At 32.0% G+C, this 22,276-nt stretch overlaps 1 protein-coding gene across 6 annotated transcripts; it reads right to left on the bottom strand.

Annotated features, from left to right (window-relative positions):
• Positions 1 to 459: 459 nt before the first annotated feature.
• Positions 460 to 21,018, bottom strand: LOC132911071 (sphingomyelin phosphodiesterase). Of its 6 annotated transcripts, none has more exons than XR_009658902.1 (12): positions 20,646 to 21,018; positions 10,200 to 10,304; positions 9,337 to 9,542; positions 7,952 to 8,248; positions 7,205 to 7,597; positions 6,763 to 6,935; positions 6,203 to 6,565; positions 5,671 to 5,863; positions 5,418 to 5,602; positions 5,094 to 5,279; positions 2,973 to 3,130; positions 460 to 2,103 (listed from the first exon to the last, which is right to left on the bottom strand). XR_009658902.1 is itself a non-coding variant. In XM_060967453.1 (11 exons), the coding sequence occupies exons 1-11, from the start codon at positions 11,910 to 11,912 to the stop codon at positions 2,034 to 2,036; spliced, it is 2,175 nt and encodes a 724-aa protein (XP_060823436.1). In that variant the 5' UTR covers positions 11,913 to 12,110; the 3' UTR covers positions 460 to 2,033. The 6 variants fall into 6 exon arrangements, 2 of the variants coding, with proteins under 2 accessions (XP_060823436.1, XP_060823437.1); XR_009658903.1 differs by having other exon boundaries at positions 10,200 to 10,305; positions 20,874 to 21,018; XR_009658901.1 differs by lacking the exon at positions 20,646 to 21,018 and adding an exon at positions 11,909 to 12,110.
• Between the last annotated feature and the right edge of the window lie 1,258 nt (positions 21,019 to 22,276).

Here is a 22,276-nt window from a genome sequence, read left to right as displayed (position 1 = left end):
TTGTAAAATTATTTTAGTTATTAGATACAATGGTTTCAAAATATCAAAAGTAAATCGGTATTTGCTTTTAATCTTAATGGATTGCAAAATTTTATTGCAAATGTAAATATATCTCTTAGCAATTTTACATTTAATGTAAAATTTCTTTCTGGCTTAAAATCAGTAATTAAATGAAATATCATATTGATTTACTTTCAATTAAAAAATGTTGTATTTCTCTTATCGGACATAATCGACATAAGAACGAACAAGATATCTAATTTGAAGGAAATTTTATTCTATTTGATCGTTATCGATCTGCCCTTATTCTCCCTGGCGTCTTTCAGTGGTGATATTTGGATCTGTCCAATCAACAATCGTCTATATTGGTGTCATTTTTCGATAATTGTCTAATTAATATATTGATCGAGAATGAAGCTGCAGACGACTGCATTGTTTTCGTGTAGTTTTGCTGCAACCTTATTACTAATATCGCTCGCGGTGTTCCACGCGAAATGTTCCTAAAAATTTGTAACATATCACACGAATATACGAACACATTTGCACTTGCATACATACAGAAAGAAACACAACATATATGTGTGTCTATTACGACGACGCATGCATGAGAGCACACATTCACACACACTAACAAGTATGTCAAAGAGAAAAGATTAAAAGTGGAAATGCATACCGGGCGAGCGTAATATAGTTTTAAGCAAGGGTCACGTATTGTACGTATGTGTTGTACATAGCCTAAATAAAAATTACATTTAAAACTAAACGCGCTGTTCTCAAATATTCCACTTAAAATAACCAAATTGAGAAACGTAAAGGAAATATCAGATAAAGAAAGCACAAACAAACTTTAACGAATAGACCACGGATTTTTATGCATTTATGTTACTTTTCTTGCTTTTTGATCATTGCAGTGTATTTTTTTTTTTTTTTTTTTTTTTTTCAGATGATAATCCCTTATTCCAAATTAAATTCGCTAATCCACAACCAGCTTTCTTCACCTAGATTCCAAAAGCTTCCTCAATTTACTTGGAGCTCTCTCGTTGACGCTAAAACTTATACCGTTCATTGTTGAATATCCATTTCTTACAAAAGCATGTAAATTGTAAAAAAAATTTTATTCAATTTTACAATTAAATCCTATATATCAAACATCAATTATGCTAATGAAGTTAAGTGTAATAATCGCTAATTGTAAGTACAGTTTTTGTATTTCCATTCATAAAAATGTTAATACATTTATAATAATTATGTTTCTGACAACGAGTTCGAGAATAACTATACAATACAAATAAGATTATGTACAAAATATTTCTAAAAATAATCAACAGTGTTTGTCGATTTTACCTAGATTTGATTTTATATCTGATTGATTGTATATCTTATTATTCAAACTAGTTGCATTTGCCTAATCTTATAATTGTATTGCATGTAACTAACTTATAAATGCAATTACTTTTATGTAAATTCACTCTATATATATATTTTTTTTTTTTTTTTCAAAAATGTATTCTCTATGTTGAGATCACAGAGTAGTTACGATTTCAATTTGTATAGAATTGACATAAACTAAACATGAAATTTAATATGACCAATATTAGCTTCTCTGTCTAGTACATTTTAGTACATTCTATATGGTATTTTTATAAATAGAACATCATTTCTGAAAAGAAAAAATAAAGTAATTCCTCTTTAGAAACAGTTTGTCAAATATTTTTGATACGACAGCAACACACATTCGACGTGTATGTTTATCACATTCAAAGGAAAAATAATTCATGTTTGAAAGTGAAACTTTACGCTATATAATCTCTCTATTGCTAGTTAAATAAATTCTTTTAACTATAACATAACACGGATCTCACGAATATATGTATCTGCATCTGACAATTCCATCATACTTTTGCGTGTAATAATGCATATTCTTATGCATGTAAATGCATATTACAGCTTTCAAAGTAACAATGTCACCATTGTAAATATTTAATAATTTAACAACAAAATCACATCAGTTTTCCATTTAATGTTATCTTCACTTATCCCAGGCCTAATACGTATTTAGGTAAATTATATGCAAATCGAGGAATTGCCATGAAAACAGACAATCTGCAAAGAAAATATAATATACAATTATTTGTTAGGTAGGAAATTTCATAACAACTTAAGAACTGAATATATATATATACATTTCAGCAGTTGCAATCTCTTTAAAAAAAATTTTTAATCTATTAATCGTAGTATCTAGTAATTGTAATAATTGTAGGAGTAATAATTTAACCTAAAACAATCTGTTTGTAACTTTCAATCAGTAGAAAAATATTAAAACTTTGGAATGCTATCTAATGATATCGAAATAACTAGAATTATATATACGTAAATGCGAAAACGCAATGGATACATTAAATATTTTAATGAATTGACTTTGATAAGTTTGCTCGTTAAGAGGTTAAATCTTTTGATCTTTTTGCTCTATCATTTTTTCTTGTTATAACCAAAACAGAGATACGACTTATCCAGAGTTATATCTATAAATTGTTTTGCAGAATTACGTTAAAAATATACAGTGGTTTTGTATAACTTCGAAAGAAATGAATAACATCTTGTTTGTAACATTATCTTGCATGTTCCCCATGCAAAATACATACAGCAATTTCAAAATTATTTCAATTATAAATACATTGGTGTACAAATATTTTTATGAATCTGTATACGTTAATGAATCATACTAGTGATACTCATATAAATATCTATTGGTTTTAGTTTGAAAACTAATATCTCTCTCTTTTATGATGAAATAAACATTAATTATTTGTGCAAGTAATATTCAATAACATATTAAAAGAGAAGTTATATATAGTTTCAAAGTTATTAGCAATTTATATTATATAGTGGAGGCTTTCGTAACTACTAAATACTAATTTATGCAGCATTGAGCATAATTTAAGCGTATAGGTAAAATCTATGTACATACTTACGCTATAAGCAATGTAGATTAGTGTTGGAAATTTCAACCACCATTATATGTGTTCCATCACCAGAAGGTACTGTCTGTTATTTAATTACTAGGTGCCATTTGCTAATAAATGTGTATATCACATGAAATAGCTTTTTGACCTTAATAATGGCCAATAAACTGTAAATTTGAGTACTTATTATACAACATTAATATATAATAGAAAATAAAAAATATTAATTTCTTTTATGCAGTGCAAAAACAATAAAAGATCTTCCGATTTTTATTTCTATATTATTTCAGTAGAAAATTTTTGCAAAATAGTAAAAAGAATAGTTAAAATATATTACATATTTCAAAACACCACCTTTTATAGTAATCTTTTGCTGAAACCACAAAAGCATTAATATATGTACAAGCATTACAGATTTACTAAATATTGCAAAACTGATATTTTATTTAATAACATATATACAGTATTTATATATTGAGGCAGAATTTTTTAATAATATTGTTTGCCTCTATAATATTTGATATAACAATTATATCGCTTCTTTAGTAATTCATATCACTTCAAACAACATGTAATAACTATAAAATGTACTAATGCTGTGCGCTGTTTATTCTGAAAAATTATGTTGCTACGTTTCTTGCAAGGAAAATGCTGAAACATACGAACAATGTATGCAACTTATACAGTGATTTAATTCTTTATGCAGCATATACATGCATTAAATATGACTTGCAGAAACCTATATTGAACATTAAAATGAAAATTAATTTAATCCTTTGAGTGTTTAAATTAATAAATTATATAGACAATTTAAAATGATTAGAATAAAAAATTTATTTTATGATAAATTGAGAGAATAATACACTGTAACAAATAAAAAATTAAATGCCAAAAAAAATAAATATTTTAATTTAGTACAGACCATGTTTAACAAAAAGAAACGCAGGAAAGGAACACATTATTTCTTATTGCATTTTTTCATTGTATCTGTATTAAAAATTAGATTCAAAAGGATTAGAATGTATGTGTATCGTAACATATATCTTTGCATATTATTTACACCAGATACAAGTAGTTTGAATCATAAAAATATGAACACACTTTTAACACATTTACGTTATGTTGACAAGCACTCAAAGAGCTAAATGAAAGAAAATCAGGAACAGAAAACAGTTAAGTTGAAAATAATTAAAATGCATTAATATTTCGAAAATAGCAGCATTTAAATATTAGTATATGTTCACTACTTCTTGCAAAAATGTTTTATTGTTAGTAGATTACGAATGTTTATGCGTCTATAAAAAATTTAAAGATATACAGAATGTATATAAAATATTTAAAAAATAGTCAACAATAATTAATAACATTTAGTAGATGGAACAATTCTCTGTTTTAATTTTATATTTTCAGTTGCATCCACAGAGATATGAACTTGTATAAACATTCGCTAATAATCTTTCATAAAATCAGTATTATTTTGCTTAATATAGACAAAAAGTGGTAATTCAGGCAATTGCAGCGTGCAGATTAGTAAAATATATTGTACATATCAGATCTTTATATAACTATATACATTTGTAGTACTTATTACTTAGAGCTAATTGTTAACATTTGTTATAAAATTTCTTAATAATATTATTAATATAATATCATTAATGTCATTAATCACAATTCAAGTATTTGCCCATTTCTAAAAATTTGTATTACTTATTTATAGTATTACTTTCATTGCTTCCACTGAATTTTTTAAATTCTTAATTTTATTGCCTATGAGAATATTTTACAAATTTTTTTTTTTTAATGATTATTTAAAAAACCGAATTTTTTTAAATTTGAAATTTGAAACGAATATTGAAAGAAATGAAATTTTACAAACAAAAAGTTTGAATATTTTGTACATTAAAAATCTGTAAATATTGGCAATTACCTTTCACAAAGGAAGAACACATTATTACAATTAGAAATTAAGCTAATGAAATAGGGAAAAATTATCTAAAGAATATAAGAAATATCAGTGACAATCATATACGAATAATAATTGAATGACAAAAATATCTGCAGAATTATACGTCAACTTGGTTGGTATTAACATCACCAGAATAAGATTGGAACCACCAATTAGGTACGTACGAGAAAGCGAGTCCGTTGTAAATCCAAGCTCGCCAACCTGTCCTTGTTTCGTTATCTATCCTAGATTCGAGACTTTGACATAGAGCTTTGCGATCGTGACTTCTTCCACTTCGCAAATCACAAAGTAATCTTTTTCGACATTCATCGTTACATGGCGGTCTTACGGGAGAATTCTTATAATAATGTCTGAAACGTAACAATATGTAACGAATTACGGGTATTTTAATTTTAACTAAATTGTATCAAGAACTGATGTTTAAGAGATATCACATCTCAACTTCAATGCCTGGCCAATTTTATGACCTCGCTATATCTCTTACTTACTTATAATACAGATCGAAAAGCGAAGGTTCATTGCTCATCTTATCTATCAGGGTATCCCAATCCCGTGGTAAAAGCGATGGCATTTGATACGCTTGTCGGGCACTGTACATTTTGTGCCAAATAGGATAATCATAAAGATTCGCTTCTTTTAGATTCATTACCCAGCTTTCGTGATCTACGACCATCTGTAACAAAATTACGACATATTTTAATCACGTAATCATATAATAAAAGGAAGTTTAGGATCACTTACCCTCGTGGTTTTTGGATGATCACCATCGACGTAGTATATCCTGTATCCTGGATTGAGTTCATAATAAGGCGTAACCGATGGCCCGACGTAAGCTATGCTAACAGCTCTTCCAAGATCAGCAATATCGTAAAATAATTGGAATTCGTCGTAGTGGGTATGTCCAAAAAATTGTGCCGTGATTGTAGATTCGTACCTGTAAACATTGAATTTACAGATAAAACTTTAGGTTCGAGTCTACTTGAAAGTATGTACTTCTTTTTTCTTTTAAATACTTATAGAGGATTCGAATCTAGTCGGTCAATATTCGAATCGATTTGCGATTTGCTTGACCCCGTTGCTATTGAATATCAACATATTTTTTATTTTTTAGTATCTTATTACTTTTATGTTACACCGTGTATTACCGCAACATAAGACTGGCAGCATGAAAACCGATAAAACACTTTGATAAACCTATAGCATATGCATCTGGACATAAATGTTACAGCAGATGAATCATAGTCATTTGGAAACTCATTACTACTATACTAGCCTGTTAATGATTTGATAATAGTTCCTAGACCACACTTTCAAACAGTCCGAATGACCAGGTGGAATATGCCCAATGATGTGAACTTTCTCGCCATTCATTTCAGCTCCTTGCAACTCATAAACTAGCCATTGCAGTTCGCTCACTGGATCCGTACTATTTATTAGCAGCCACCAGTTTTTGTTATTGCAATAATTCATATTGACAGAAAGGATTCTGAATCCTGGACGCACTAGAACCGAATAAAAAGCGCCACGGCGAACAGTGTGTGAAACACCTGCTGGTAACCAATGTCTCCAGTGTTTATCGAGCGAGTCGTACAACCACGATATGTCGTTTTCTTTTGGCACAAATGGAGGTGGAAAACTGAAACATTTTTTTACATCAATCTTTTTCTTTTTATATACTTTACTATTAAGCCAAATGAGTACAAAATCAAGGATTACACGTTATTAATGGCAAGGTAGCATTAATAACAAAGTTTGTCAAGGTTTGTTTGAGACAATCAAAATTTTGTCTACAAAGAAGAAAGTTGAGGAAGTAAATAAAAGAATTTTAGTTACCTATTAACAGGAGCACTTTCATGATTTCCAAGAGCAGGAAAGATCGGTATTCCGGGAAACATCTCAATGAGCTGTGTCACCGTTTCATGCAAAACTTTCAGATTTTCCTCTCGCGTTTGATTCCACACGTCATGAGGTGGTAAATCTCCTGTCCACAAAATGTAGTCGATATCCTGGATTAACATGAAAAATTCTTCAAATTATACTCTACGAATTTTTATAAAAACATCTTTTCTTATAAACATTTCTGATTAAATATAAATACTTTTCCACATTCCTCGTTTACTTAAATGTCACAGACAATCACCGTTCGTTGTTTTAAATATAATTACAAATTTTATACAATTTAGTAGCAAAAGTTGTCATCTTTTATCTTTACTTCAAATAAATAAAATTTGTCTGAATGTAGTCAACTGTAGCTTATATAAATCTAGTTACTTACAGAATGTGTATCCGCGATGTGCTTAAGCATATGTTCAACCGTTCTTTTTGGCGTGTCACATTTTCGGTAGTCACCCCATCGTCCAGCACGTGCGGCTGGTGTCTGGGGTGCCCCATTGGTTAATCTGCAGCACAAGGGTTCATTACAATCTGCGTTCGCACCCTCTTGGTAGTAAGGATCGTAGTGCGTATCAGAGATATGAAGAACCTTGAAGGTAGGCGCACCTTCTTGAGGCGGTACGGGTGGTTTCACAGGTGGTTTATTCACTGGCGGGAATGCAACTTCCCACTCGTGCAGAGGATTATACGCGTCGTCGCATGCGTCGCCGATAACAAAGCTGCAGATTTGCGATGGTCCCATATCTACTTGTTTCAGCACGTAGATAACTTCGCCCTGAAGGAAACCATAGTTCAATGTGCAATTAATTCCATAGAAAACAGTCTATAACGATATTTAATATTTCAAGTAAACTGGAAATTTTTATGCAAAGCTTATTCGTCTATGCATCTATAAAACGTTTGAAGATTTTGCTGACAAAGTAACGGTAAAATCAGAAGATCAATAAGAATGTACTTATCATGGTTTTCTCCTGTGGTTTTCATACACGAATAATTAAAAATAATAAGAAATAATTTTAAATAGATAGAGTTTCATTTCAGAGGAGCTGTCTTTCAAAATGAACGAGTTGAAATGATAGGAAATTGTAGAATGGTTTGATAGAAGGGAAATTAATATCGTAAAACTTACCCCAAAGAGCAATGTAACTCCGTGACAAACTCGAGGGCTTTGAATATTAAGGGATGTACAAAATTGGTAAATGCTGTTCATAATTTCTTCGTCGTTTTTGCCAACCTTTATGTAATGTAGAAGAAGACCCGCCCCAACTTTGCACGCTGAACAAGACACCTTCGACATCACCGATGTCTCCACCTCCATCATCACTTGCTTTAGATCCAGTAATTTTAAAGCTTTATCCACAAATCCTGACAAGTGTCCATTTGGTTGCGCGTTCTCCATCTCCCACAACATTCTGGAATAATTGTGCTGAAAAGAAACGGGCGAATTTTTACCACGATCAATGATAGAATATTAAAACCATAAATATAATTACATAAAATTTATCGGCAATTAGATTACAGAGTTTCTATTTAAGTTTGTCATAATTTTTTTAATAAAATAATAGTATGGATAACGCAAGACTGGTTTTCTTTTACACAAATTTAGAAATATTTCCTAGAAAGTTGCGAGAAGCAAGTGGATCCCTCCATGCAGGAAACGCATCTTTTCTTTCTTTCTTCGTTCGGAGAATAATGAATTTTCTATCGAAACGAAGAATCGTATCATCGCAAAAACTTTCGCGGGGAAAGTCACTGACATTGGATTAGAGTCTACGTATAAACCTAAGTAGGAAGGATACAGTACAGGTATATATATACTTATCCTTGTTGATCAAGTTGGTGAAAGTATTTTGGCACTGAAAGTGAGAGTTGGCGACATCGTGAAACGTGAAAAAAAGGCGGGGAAATACGGAAGAACCAAAAGACAAGGTAACACCTTGTGAAAATAAATCGATATACAGAGTGTTTTCGAAATCATAGCACAATCGGAAAGAAAATGATTCCTCGTGTGAAAATATAGATTAACATTTTTTTCACATACAGCTCGCCAAATTTCGGTTCTCAAATCTTATACTCTCTATCTCGTATTTAATATGCATAATTCAACATTCCAACGTTCCAAGTCCAGTATTTCTTAATCAATACCATTACTCTATTCCTTACATAGACCACGTGCTATCCCGTGTCCCACATCCCGTGAACTTGACTTCGGATGTACAGATATAGGATATTGGCACGTAGGATATAGAGTATGTGAATGGTATGGAAAGTGGGATAGAGATCGCGGGGTCTAATATGCACCTTTTCACTCAGAAACGCACTTTCGCAGCACATATGTAACTTTTTTGTATTAGTAATGGAATATTGGCTGTGGGATACGTGCATGACACAGAGATATGAGATATTCCGAATGGATCGCGTAATGTTAACGTTTTCGAAAATGAGTCTCGGTCTATAAAAGTTTGGAAAGCCCCGAACTTACGCGTAGCATACAGACGTTACCAATTTTCTTACCCGTGAAAGTTGATCGAGGTTAGTACCATTAATGCGGATAGTTTCCGCGGTCGGTGGTAAATCTCTGAGCGTCTCGGTAAATGGTAAAACGGTAACGTCCAACCCTCTTGTTGCACTTGCTTTGGCGAGCCATTCGTCTGCAAGTTGCGTCCAGTTGCTCATAGGCATTTCCTCTTCCTCCTTTGACCTGTCCCTGGCGGGACTTCCTGCAACAACAAAGTAACAAACATTTTTTTTTAAGGAAATGTGGTATTTAACTGTTTCAGTGATACGACCATAGATGAAACCTGTATGATACTGTATAGCAGGACAAAACTATGTACCATACTTGTCTCTATTGACGAAACCAAGGTCAATATGTACTTGTGAATCTGAAAAAGATCCAGCATCAAGAGGTTCTTTCTATTTCGTAAAGTTCGAAGTTTATTTTCAGGATTCTGTTCTTTGGTATTTTGATGTTCGCTTAAGCAAATTCGCAAAGTATGCCAATATCAGAAATACATAGCTATGTAAAAGTACGTGTTCACGCAGAGTATGAGCTTAAATTATATAATTTCTCCGATACGCTAGAAACATTCTATAATAAGCGTGTCTCAGGAAATCCCATAATTCGTAATCAAATCGATATCATCGGGCAGCATATAAATTTCAAGTACTTTCTCTATAAAACGAGGTTATGGTATTGCAAACGTTTCGCTCCATTTTCGACGTGAGTAATAAACTATCATATAGTTTGTGTAAAAGCAGTAATGTGCTTAAACCTCCCTCTCCCTTATCCTATGTTTTATCTTTTTTTTATCGGTATACGATACCGTATACTATTTGTTCAATTAATCGAATGATCTAAAATGCAATTTACATACCAGCAGCGCTTTTCAACATTCCAACGAGGAAAAAGCAAATAAGAATACTCGTGATGATCCATCTTTGATTTGGCATGCTACGATTTGGCTCTTTGGTATCGTCAACTGAAACGAAAAAATAGCTATTTTACATCAGATATTCGTAACAAGCAGCAAATTATAAATAAATAAAATAGATTATAAATAAAAATTTCTTTACGCGATCTTTAATGGCGTATAGCAGTGTTTGCCGATGTGAAACGTACAGATTACTTGGAAGAAATCTCGAATACATATTTTGGAGGCAATTAAAAAATTATATTGTACTCGTCATCTTCATCGTCGGTATAGCCAAGAAATCACTATTACTTTTTATACTAGCAGGCGTTCTTTCTTACGTAACGTTCATACGTGTTGCTGTTCCCCTGATTGCCCATTTTCCCATGATTAACTAAATCAAGCAGTCTAATTAAAAACACCTCCGCTATTTCTTTTCGTCTTATTCGAACTACCTATTTATATTATATATATATATATATATTTTTTTTTTTTTTCAAAACTTGGTTTGCTAGAAAAAAACGGTGCATAAAAATCTTTTTCGGACGTTGAGGTGAGACACGATCGAAAAAATGTTGGAACGACAAAGTTGAGATTTGGGATACGCTAATGTGTAGGGAATATTAATAACGATAATTTTAAGTCGGCGATCGACCAACCTATTAATCGAGGATCGTATGTCGCAGTCTGTGAAATTGCACGCGCAATGGATGTTCTTTCGATCGTAACGTGACTACCGGTTGCAGTGGGTCAGTGAGATCTGTTTTGGCGAAAGTTCGATGTGCGATCGTATCTAACTGATGCGCTATTTCCGTATATCTCTTTCCTTTCCTTTCACGAGATTCTCACAACGTTTACAATTAGTCGCAGCAAACTATGACCGATCGAAACCTCCGATAAACTCGATCGCCACAAATCGCTATGGAAAGCTCGGTGATTGATCGCTATTCACGATTATTTCAAGCAATATCAATGACTCGTAGCGTTCTTAAATTAACAACTTCTTCGCTGAATTTGTTTAACGTGGAGAAGAAGAGAAAAGAGGAGAGAGTAGCATGAATACTCTACTTGTGATTTCTGCCATTAATACTATATCCTATCTGTACCGATAAGATGGAATCAGGGTTCCATAGTATTCGCAGGCAAATTATTCGAAAAGCTGATCGCTCGATTTAATAATCGTTTTTCGAATATTTTATTGACGCGTGTGCTGAAAACCTGGACTCTCTCTTGCGTAATTAGACTAATATTATTAGTGAAAGTTTGCAATTGGCACGTTACAACTTACCAGAGTTAATACATTCTTTCTTACCAGAATAAAAATGAAGTTTTACAAATGAACTTTAGAAATCGTCAGTCACTCCATTATTCTGCATGACATATAATTGCAAAATTGTAAAAAAATAGTCCGTGTAACTGGCAATTTGTAACTTGTCGATTTATCGATATCACTGATTAGTTTTCTAGAAAATTACTGTGCGTCTCGTTGTGTGTTTATTATTAGCAAATTACCGTGCAAGAGAGCTCCGGTATATACACAACATAAAATAAACCTACTCTGTTGTGAAACTCTTGCACTTTCGATAACAATGAGCCGAAGGAGGTTAAGCGAACTCAAACACAAAAGAAAAAAAGTAACAAACGCATTCCATTCGATTTTCAAGCGAACCTACCCATTCCCCACGAATTCGATCGATAATTTTATGTTCCATTTATTTGTCTGAGAAACGAGCGCTATTCGATCGCGTCCCGCCAATAAAAATAACGGTGCACCGAAACTACTTCGAATTTCCTAGCACGGAGGAATTCCAAAGGTTCGGTTGATGAATCAAACGGCGAGAGAACGAGTAAAACAGCCAAGTGGAATAAGCGGTTAACCGTTATTCGACCCACCAAGGGACCTTGCTTGCTGAAACAAGCCACACTTCGGCTATGCTCCGTATTTCACTCATTCAAAACGAAATCGTCGCAGAGCGATCTTTCAGACTCTCAGCTTCCGCGCTCGCTTCCCACTCTCCGACTACGTGACTAGTGTTTCACCGCGAGAACCAATTTTAGGCTGAACCAAACGAAAACTCTATGCAACGAATCGTAACGACTATAACTAGGATATTTATGAATATCATTGAAAAAATGTAATCTCTCGTTACCATCGGGGCAAATCACCATATGAAATTATATAAATTATAAATAAGATATTACAGAGTTTATTTCTGCTTATAGTTGTGCTTCGGTGGCAGCGCGTTCAGACGCATAACAGTTGAAGTGATCGCCACTTCTAAGAAAACTCTACATCTGATCTTCGGTTTCTCAAGCGCTAAAGTCATCGATAGCGCGTAGACAAAAGAATGCGTCGATGAGAGACCATAAGCGGTACACGTGCGACGTTGGTTTCGGCGGTTCTTTTAGTCTCAGGGTAACGTTGCTAGCGAGAGGATCTGGATCAGCTTACATTGTATTTCACATTTTGTATTTTATTATTCATACACCGAATAACCTTAACAATAACTATAGTCAAAATTCATCGTGGAGGTACCAGTATTGTTTTACGAATATCTTGGAAACTAAGGCCGACCAAGGTTATACGTAGAGGAGAAAGTTGTTCAAAGTTATTGGACTTTACAACATATTCAACAAATATTATCGAAATCGAAGAGTTCTACGAAACTGTCCTACAAGATACGATAAATGAGAAATAAGATAGAAGTAACAAATAAGATAAAAAGAAGCAAAGATAAGATTTTAAACAATCGCGATGGACGATATAGCTTACGAGCAATTAAGATAAGCTCCACAAAAAGTAAGCTCGAGAAGTGCAAGGATTGGTGAAAGATATTTCAAAGAAAAAATTTGCTCAGAAAACATGCGTGGATCATTACGCAAAATTGATTATCTCTGTTGAGGAGCACAAAAGATATATGCGATAATAATCACAACAAAAACGAGAATTGTTCGATTTTACGAACAATAGGAGTATTATCATACATCAGTGGAGTATATACATTAGTGTTGACCTCGGCAATAAAATTTACCATTTCCTGTTTAAATGTCATTGAGTTGTATTACAGAATGATTCGTTGGTCAGCTTGAAAAGAGAATCTCTCATTGTCCAGTATCAAACAGTCCTTCATCACGCTCAATAAGTTTCCACAATTACCGTGGCACTTGAAACTCTAAATCGCTGATGTTCTTTAAGTTTCAATCATCCAATATACGCGTAATATCTCTTTGAAACTTTGCCAAGTTTTCAATTCTCTCGGATTAAAATTCACATTTTTCATGACAATTATCAAACATAATTATTTCCTACTATTTCTAGACACCGATATTTATGCGATATTAAATTTCATGATAAGTATCGATATCTCTTCCGTTTCGCCTCTTTCGATGATTTTTTAACACGTTGTCAAGGATATGATTCCCGACAACTTTTTCTTTCTACGTGTAACGACCGCTAGATTTGGTTTCCTATATATTGACAAAAAACTGTCAGTGCCACTGCAGTAAATTCTACCCATAACTGTACGTCTGCGATAGCATATACGTCGGCACTGCTGGCCGTCACACACGACCGCATAAAATGACACTTAAACCCAAGCCTATGTGAACTATACACAAGAAAAAAGAATTAAGTTTGGGTTAGGTGGCTACATTATCCGGCCGATCCACAGCATGGCGTCCGACAAACGATAGTGACGCCTAACTATAAACAGAATTCACTGTGGGAATACCGGCAGTTTTTTGCGAATAATTCAAAGCTAAGGAAAAAGTTATTCAAAATATTTATTTCTACAACATATCCAAAAAACGAGGTCAATGACATAACTGAGGTATCTATAATTACCAATTTCATCGTTACCTCTAGTTTATTATTCATCATGCAAAAAGTTGTGTGCATTAAATAAATGAAATTTATGTTTCTGCTCCCTGGAATAAATGTTTTAATACATAAAATACCAATCGGCTCAATAACACTATTATACAGCAAAGAAATGTATGAAACAATAGTCCTCTCGGACGAATAAGAGTCACGGTATGAAAGTATTCTCAATTATCATAAGGGAACTATCACTTAAGCTGTATAGCTGTAGTTACCGGGGGAGACGAGTTGACTCGTCACTCGTATTGCTAATCTCTTGGAAATAATAATATCTTTATCTAGCGATCTTCTATTTATTATGCGTTGACTTTTACTGAATATAAATTATATCGTGTTTATATTTCGAAAAATGTAATGTTCGGTATTTTCGGCTAAAGAATGCTTAACAGTTAAAATTATGTTCTACATTATGTTATTATCTAACGTCGATACTGTTACATAGACAAAACAATAAACTGCGTGACCGATAGGAGGGAATAGTGTTTCAGTTCAACAAAAGGAGTAGATATCTTCATGATACGATACCAGTAATTCAATCGTCAATTTAATATAATCACAAACATATTACATGATAAGAAAGTTTGTATTACCTGTATCATAATTCATATTGTAGAATCTAAGAGGTTTGATATCGCGATTTCATTGCACAAAAGGCTTTATACCATTGGTTCTCAACTAGTACTAACTGGTTCACACTTGCTACTAATAATAATCTATCTAAATTTCTATCAAGTACTTTATGCATAGACAAATCTAAACTTTATCTACGCGGAATTAATTTTTATCTAACACTAAATGTATGTTTGCAGTAAATATCTACTTCTATATACATTTTCCGATTGGTTTCAAATACTAATACAATCATGACAATCGTGTCTCGTTACAGCGTTAATGGGACCCATTCAAAATTTCAAAGTGTTTTGTATAATACATGGTAAACGTTCAAATACTTCCGTGAATTAGTGTACGTATGTGTCTAATGTATTAGCGGAATTTTCTAAATTATTCTGCAAATGATTTATGTACATTCTTATCTAACTACGTTTACATGTAAAATAGGTTTAAATTTCTGTAGGTTATTCGAATTAAACCGTAAGAACAGGAAGCCGTCACGAATACTACAGTTAATCGTATGCGAAGTTGAAAGTTATCAAACCAACGAAGAATACCTTGTATAGTATGTAGCAAGAAAGGGGTCATTAACTGTCATCGATTAACGAGAGTAGACATACATATTAGTTTGGCACTCTCGGCGAATGATAATATATTATTAAACATTTTGCTTTGATAGAGTTTGACAGTCTCATAGAGTCAAGAATAGAATGACGTCTGGGACAAAATAATCGCTGTGTGAACAGCAGTCGAATTCAATTAGCTTTTAGCTATGGTTACTTGATTCTACTTACTCGCATTAACTTAAATACTACTGTATGTACGAGTAATAATATTTAGATATAATAACATAGGAAATGACTTGGTTGTATCTGACTACTCTATAAAAAATAATTTCAAAAATTTAAACTGAGCAAGTACTTCTGCTAAAATCCTCAAAATGTTTCTTAAGAATAGTAAAATTCAACTTGTAATTAAAAGAAATGGAAAAATTTTACCTTAAATTTCAATTCTGTATCACTTTTGGCAATGTTCTCTTTCTGTAACATTTTCTTTATTATAAATTCCCACTGATCCAAGGGCAATTGCAATTGCATATGACAGTATAAGATGATATCGTATAAAATATAAAATTATACAAATGATTTTCAGTCATCTTTGGATTGTATACTACATACATTACATGATCGTTAATAGCATAAAATAAAAATTCTCAGGAATGTAAAAACACTTAAAAAGATACGAACAAGTTACGAAATCGTAGCACAAGGCACGAAGGAAGTGTAATTGTTCTCGATAGAATCTGTTTTCGTCAATTTGGGAAAATTCTCACGTAAATGAGACATTGCGCAAGAAAAATACCTGAAACGATATTACGAAATAGTAACTGTCACTAATTCTTTCCTGTTCGCTGTTCTAGCCTTCCGACAATTATAATCCAATAATTAATTGTTGCTCGTAATGTACGAACTCTTCTTTGTTTTAATAAAAACTAATTCGACGAATGAAAATTTTCAGCCTAAAATTTTTCTGTTCGATTCAAAACAGATTCTTAAAATGTGATAGAATTTGCAAAGAATTCTTACAACAAACAATACAGTTCTATTTTATATTTCTATTAAAAGCAGAATATTAATTTAAATTAGGTATCTGGCACACGTTGAGCGTAGACTAATGCAATGCAGTACAGTAATAAACTCAAAATAGCATATTCTCTGCATTACATTCTGTATGTGATAGTTTTTACTAGTTTTAAACTTCGAAATAATGCGTATAAAAATGATATAATTTTTTTGACATACATAAACAGATAGATAGTATAAAACAGTACGAAAACTAGATAAAGAATTATAAATAAATTGAAACGCAGGCATTCGAACTATAAACCGATGTAAAAGAATCATGTCTGCCACTTATAAGTTATGTTCTATACTACTCTGAATGCTTAACATTTTTTATTATTTCTCGCATACGCAGAGTACTTGCCATTAAATCCATTAAACATTTAAACATCAATTCCATTGAACATTTCATTAAACATTAGCTCGATTGAATATACGGGGCGTTTCGTTTATCTGCAAACGGCAAAATATCTCGCGAGAGATTAAAATTATTGAAAAAATGTTTTAACAAAGACTATTTGATTGGAGGTGATTCATAAAATTAATCAAATGTCATATTATCCAGATTCAATCAATTTTTGTGAAATTTTCGTACTTTCTAGTCTAATAAATTGTCTGAGTTTTCTCTAATATTTTGTAAGCAAGCTTCGTGAAACGATAACATTCATAATATTAATATTACAATGTATTTTTAAATATTGTTTCACTTTTACGATATTGTTAATATTTGTGTATTAAATCGCATTATCAATCGTTTTAAATTGACATTCTAGTCACTTGATTATCGGAACAATGTATGTCAGGATAGGTTCTAATAATAATCAATATTAACATAATAATTCATAATAGTTTACATTAATATGAAATGTTATCAAATACGTATCACAACAAGTAATAGAAATACATTAAAAAATATTTTAAAAATACTTTATTATAAAATGTATCGGCAAGATAATGCTAATCTCAAGCTACCATATATAGATATGTGAAACGGGTCAATAATTTGCAATGCATGTATATTCCACAAATGAGACAAGCTGCAAAATAATTTAGGAACATGAAGCACGTAATACGATATATGTTTATCTATTCGAATAAAATAATTAGAGAATCTCTAAATGCATAATCTAAATATGTACTCGTATTGTACAAACTTGAGCATGGATGTTCCATATAACATTTTCAAAGTCGCGGAAGGATGAAGAAAAGGCTGTTGAAAGCAAAGAACAGGAAATCATTAAGATAGTTAAGAAAATAGCACATACTTTCAAGGAAATGTTGGCAAGGACAAGAGAAGAAGTTATTACTTCTGTTTCACTTTTCTATTTAGAAGTTGTTTCACAGCGATACTTCTTACTTTTGTCTCAAATAAAATTTAAAAGCCTGTAAGAAACTTGTATCTTGTGATTCGCAAATAAATATTGATAATATTAATTTAATCATGCAAGGAATCCTAGAAATGAGATGAACAGTTCTGTTGTCCTAATTACCGCTAACGAAATGTGCTACATCGTAATATTTACAGGTTTCCCCCTACGTTTGATATGAAAGATTTATGTAAAAAATAGTTAAAAATTATATTTTTATCTTCAAAAGTGAAGTATAATTTTTTAGAGGAACCAGTTTTACGCCACTATAGTACAGAAAAATCCAGAAAAATCTACGCAAAGATTTGTTTCATCCATTAAATCTTTGGTGGGCATGAAGCATTGCGCTTTAAACATCATAAATGCTTCTCTGTGAAACTAATAATTCTGACCTATACTCTTTTTGCCGCCCAGCAAGGAAATGCCATAACGAGTTACAATACTTTGGGAATTTTATTTATTTTCGCATTTTTTTTTTTTTTTGCATCTTTCGATTCCCCATAAGTGAATAAACGTTCGTATACACGTATGGAACTATACATCAGGCACCCATTCAACGAATCGTTCATGACCAACGGCCGATCGTCCTATGTCTGAAGCATCTAACCTACTTAATCCTCGCTCTCTCTCACCGTGACGTCACTCACTATCATCGTAACTTTGTCAAGACCCCCAGATTTACTTTAGATGAGCAATCGTAACTTGCGTCAAGAACTTTTATGAAAAGAGGTCATAATCATAGCTAATTTTATGAATTAATGGAATTTGCACTCACGACTGATCTCATTTCGATTACCCTTGAATAATAAGTATATAAGCATGTGTGCACGCGAAGCACCGCAAAGATTTGACGTAGCCGACATAATAGGATTGGAAAATATTCTACAAGTTATTTCGAGAAATGTTCAAGTATACAAATAATAGTATTCATAAAAATACTAAATTGCATAAATATTTACAGTCTAATAATAATATATAAATAATCTTATCTAATGTAAATAATCTAAATCTTAATAATAATTGAGTTTACATATAATAGTGATATGAATCATATCGTATTATGTGGATTGATTTCCTTTTTCTATTCTAATGAATCGTTTGTTTATCATCACCAAGACCCCCCGATTGGTTTTCTCATAAGCCTCGTTCAGATTAGCCAAGTTACTTAAATTCAAACGACTTGATGTCAACTGATTTGACAAATAAATAATAAATTTGGAAGAATATTTCAAGTTAAATAAATAACGGATTCACAGCGAGTGAAGTAATTTCAAGCTTTTTGAATCTACATAGGTAGCTTGACTAATGTAAATGAGGTTTCATGCATTCAAATCAATACGAAGTGTCATTGAAACTATACAAGAGGTATAGCGTAACTATCAAGTTCAATGGAATAAGTTCAAAGAAGAAAAAACGTCGTTATCATCCGCTACTGTTATGAATACGAATTGATATAGTGTCTCGATATAATATGTATGTATAGTACTATAATTAATCGATGTAATAAATTACATTGAAATCAAGGAAAAAAATTTAGATAATTCGTAGAAAAATATCTAGATACTTTTTTATTATTTTTGACTTATGACTTTTGATTATAGTCAAATGAAACAGCAATAATTTTATTCTTCATAGTTATCATAGCTATTCCTACAGTATATTGTAACTCGATTAAATTAATTTTTGAAAGATAATATGTAATAATAAAACTAACGCTTGAAACTACAATACCTTGTTATATCTATATATGTGAAGTCTTCAATGCAATTTAGTTATTCCATATCTTTGTTTTATTTTCATCATAAAAACCTGTAATATGAATTTAGGACAACGATGTATATCAATAAGATTGTTAAAATAAATAAATAAAAGGTGATCGATACATACGAAGTCGTGGTGAAAGAATGCAAAGACAGAACGTATTGCTTAATCGTTTTTGATGGCGTAAGAATACACTTGATTTGCAAAAACAAAAAGGCCTTATGAAATTCCTGACCATGGGATTTTCATCACGCGCATCGAGCTCTCCGCATAACAGCGCCGTATTTAATTGAAATGCGTGTGTTGAAAGTCATTCGTATTGTTCGAGTGAACGCACGCCAAAAAATCCTCCAACGCGAAACCTTTCGTGTAAGACGTGCGTTCCATTCCCACTAATCCTAAGGTTTCGTTGTTACTTATCTGCTTCGGTATTCTATTAACATTCTGTTTGGCTTGTGCCTAAAATTCTTATTTTTGTCTATACAAAGTTTGTATTTTTCAAAAAGTATAATATGCTAATGTTATGTAAATAAAAATAAGGACAGGACATAGGAAAGATGTTTTTGCGTATTTAATTTGGCTGTTTTCAACGAATATAGATTTTAAAAATATGTTTCTAGTCATCGAACTAACTTAATACAATTGTGGTAGAAGTTTATTTTATTTAAATTAATAATAGGGCAAATTTTGATGATGATAGCTTTTTAACGAGTATTGATGACTTTTTAACTATATCATTAGTAAAGGCGACGAATGTACTATAATCTCCCAATTGCCCCAAAGATATTAAAAATTATCATTCTCTGGGACGTACTTACGTATTACATTAGGAAACGCTGCTCTTTACGTTACCTTTATCGCTATCTTTATACATATATAATATATTTATATTTATTATACTAGATAGTAGAAGACAGTATAACAAAATTATTGTTTTATAACAAAAGGAATTTAATTTCATAGAAAAATAAAGAACAGCGAGGTTATGCGTCCAACAACATTTTGGACAACTTTTAGATAAATATATATGGAAGTAAACATGTACATTGTTTAACTTCCCAATACAATTGGTAATTTCAAGAGTAATGAAATAGCGGCAATAATAGTCTGTCTACTTATCAGCTGATTACAACGATAAGGGTATATACTAAAATATAAGAAAACTCACGAATTTTGAAGTACGTAGGGTGTCACGTGGTACATAAAGAAACGTTGGGAAGTGCAAGGATTGAAAAAATGGTCGACAATTTGAAAAATATCTAAGGAACTACGTATTCTCCGAAATAAATCAGTTTTGTAACATTTCAAGGTTCAGCCGGACGTTCCGCACGTTTTCTAGATCACCAGGGACAAAACGCGCACGCACACGTGTTCACTACACTCCGCGATATTTATCGAAAGGATTCTTCTTCTCTTTTTCTTTCTCCCCCCCAATCGGTTGTTGGTATTCCACGCGCGTGCGTATTAACCCGCAACACAAACACGTGTGCCAACCTGGCCGCAGTGACGACTCGGCGTACACTGAGCAATACTCGCCGAATGCACAGAAATATCCCACTTACTATTTCATCCCACACTCCCACTCTTGTCCCCACCATTTGCATATAGCTTTTTGTAACTTCATCTGGCTCCGTTAATTCTTCCTATAATGACTTACGAAGTTAATTACGAATTATCTAATTAAACGATAAATATATTCGTCTTTGTTTAAAAGCAGTTAAAGCTTAAAACTGATCCTTATATTAGTATCTTACATCTTCTTTACAAGAACATTAAAAAAGGGGTGGTTTTATTATTAATAGTAAAAATCATAGTTCTTAACATAAGTTAACCTGTGAAAAAGCGTTAGGACTTTAGCAAAAGAAAAATGAACTATTAATTATTATCTCGTTTGAAACATTCGACTGCAGATGACCCATATAGTAGAACCCCAAATTCTGTATTATACGGAAGCCACGGTTATAATACTGCTTTATCATTTAAGAACTTATTCAATTTATTTAGGAATTGTTTGAATTAGATAATGAAAACCTTCCTAGACATGTGGAAAAACGATCACGATTGATTCATATAACGATATTTAGAACCGATAAAACAACAAGAGGTAAAACAATAATAGATATAATTTATACTAAGACAATACGCATTTATATTTTTTAAGCGCATTGTTGTTCCTGGAAATAAGCTTTTTATTCTGATATTTCTTTCTTGACTCCAATTACAGAAGAGATACGATGTGTTCTAATTGCGTGAATTATCCTATGCTTGTACACATGTAAAAAATTTATAGTATAATAAATTTTTAATCAGTCCCTTATTATACATCGTTATATGAGGAAATAAAAATGACGTTATCAAAGATAAAGGTGATTATTGCACCATGATGTATATACTCACCGACAATAGTAAATTCGTATTCTAAGAAAAGAAATTATCTAGAGAAATGGCAATTACGTGTTTGTATTATTCATCAATGCATGATATATATTGCGTAAAAATCGTACGATGATTTATAATAACAAAATCTGAATTTAATAAAATTGTACAAATTAATTATGGGATAATAATTAGAACTAGCGCACAGCAATGAACATTGCTGCATTGACAGTACCAGAAATTCTCGCGTTCCTACCTCTTCTTGAGTTTTCAAGGAAAGTGATATTTTCTAGATGATATTACTTTGTTTTTTTTATTTTCTACGAAACGATAAAAGTATTAGGTATAAATTAATGGTGTTAAGGTTTTACCGAGATAATCATTGAAAGGAGGCACGTGTTCGATAGTGATGGTCCACGAGAC

This window comes from Bombus pascuorum, chromosome 10, assembly GCF_905332965.1.
Source record: "Bombus pascuorum chromosome 10, iyBomPasc1.1, whole genome shotgun sequence".
Classification (NCBI taxonomy): Eukaryota; Metazoa; Arthropoda; class Insecta; order Hymenoptera; family Apidae; genus Bombus; species Bombus pascuorum.
Note: the sequence above shows the minus strand (reverse complement) of the source record. Positions and strands in the feature narration are given on the sequence as shown.

Excerpts from the sequence above, each read along its gene's own strand:
- LOC132911071 (XM_060967453.1), bottom strand. Across the intron at positions 6,936-7,204 it reads ACATCGCGGATACACATTCT|GATATCGACTACATTTTGTG; the intron begins GTAAGTAACTAG and ends ATGTTAATCCAG. Across the intron at positions 5,280-5,417 it reads CTTTTCGATCTGTATTATAA|ACATTATTATAAGAATTCTC; the intron begins GTAAGTAAGAGA and ends GTTACGTTTCAG.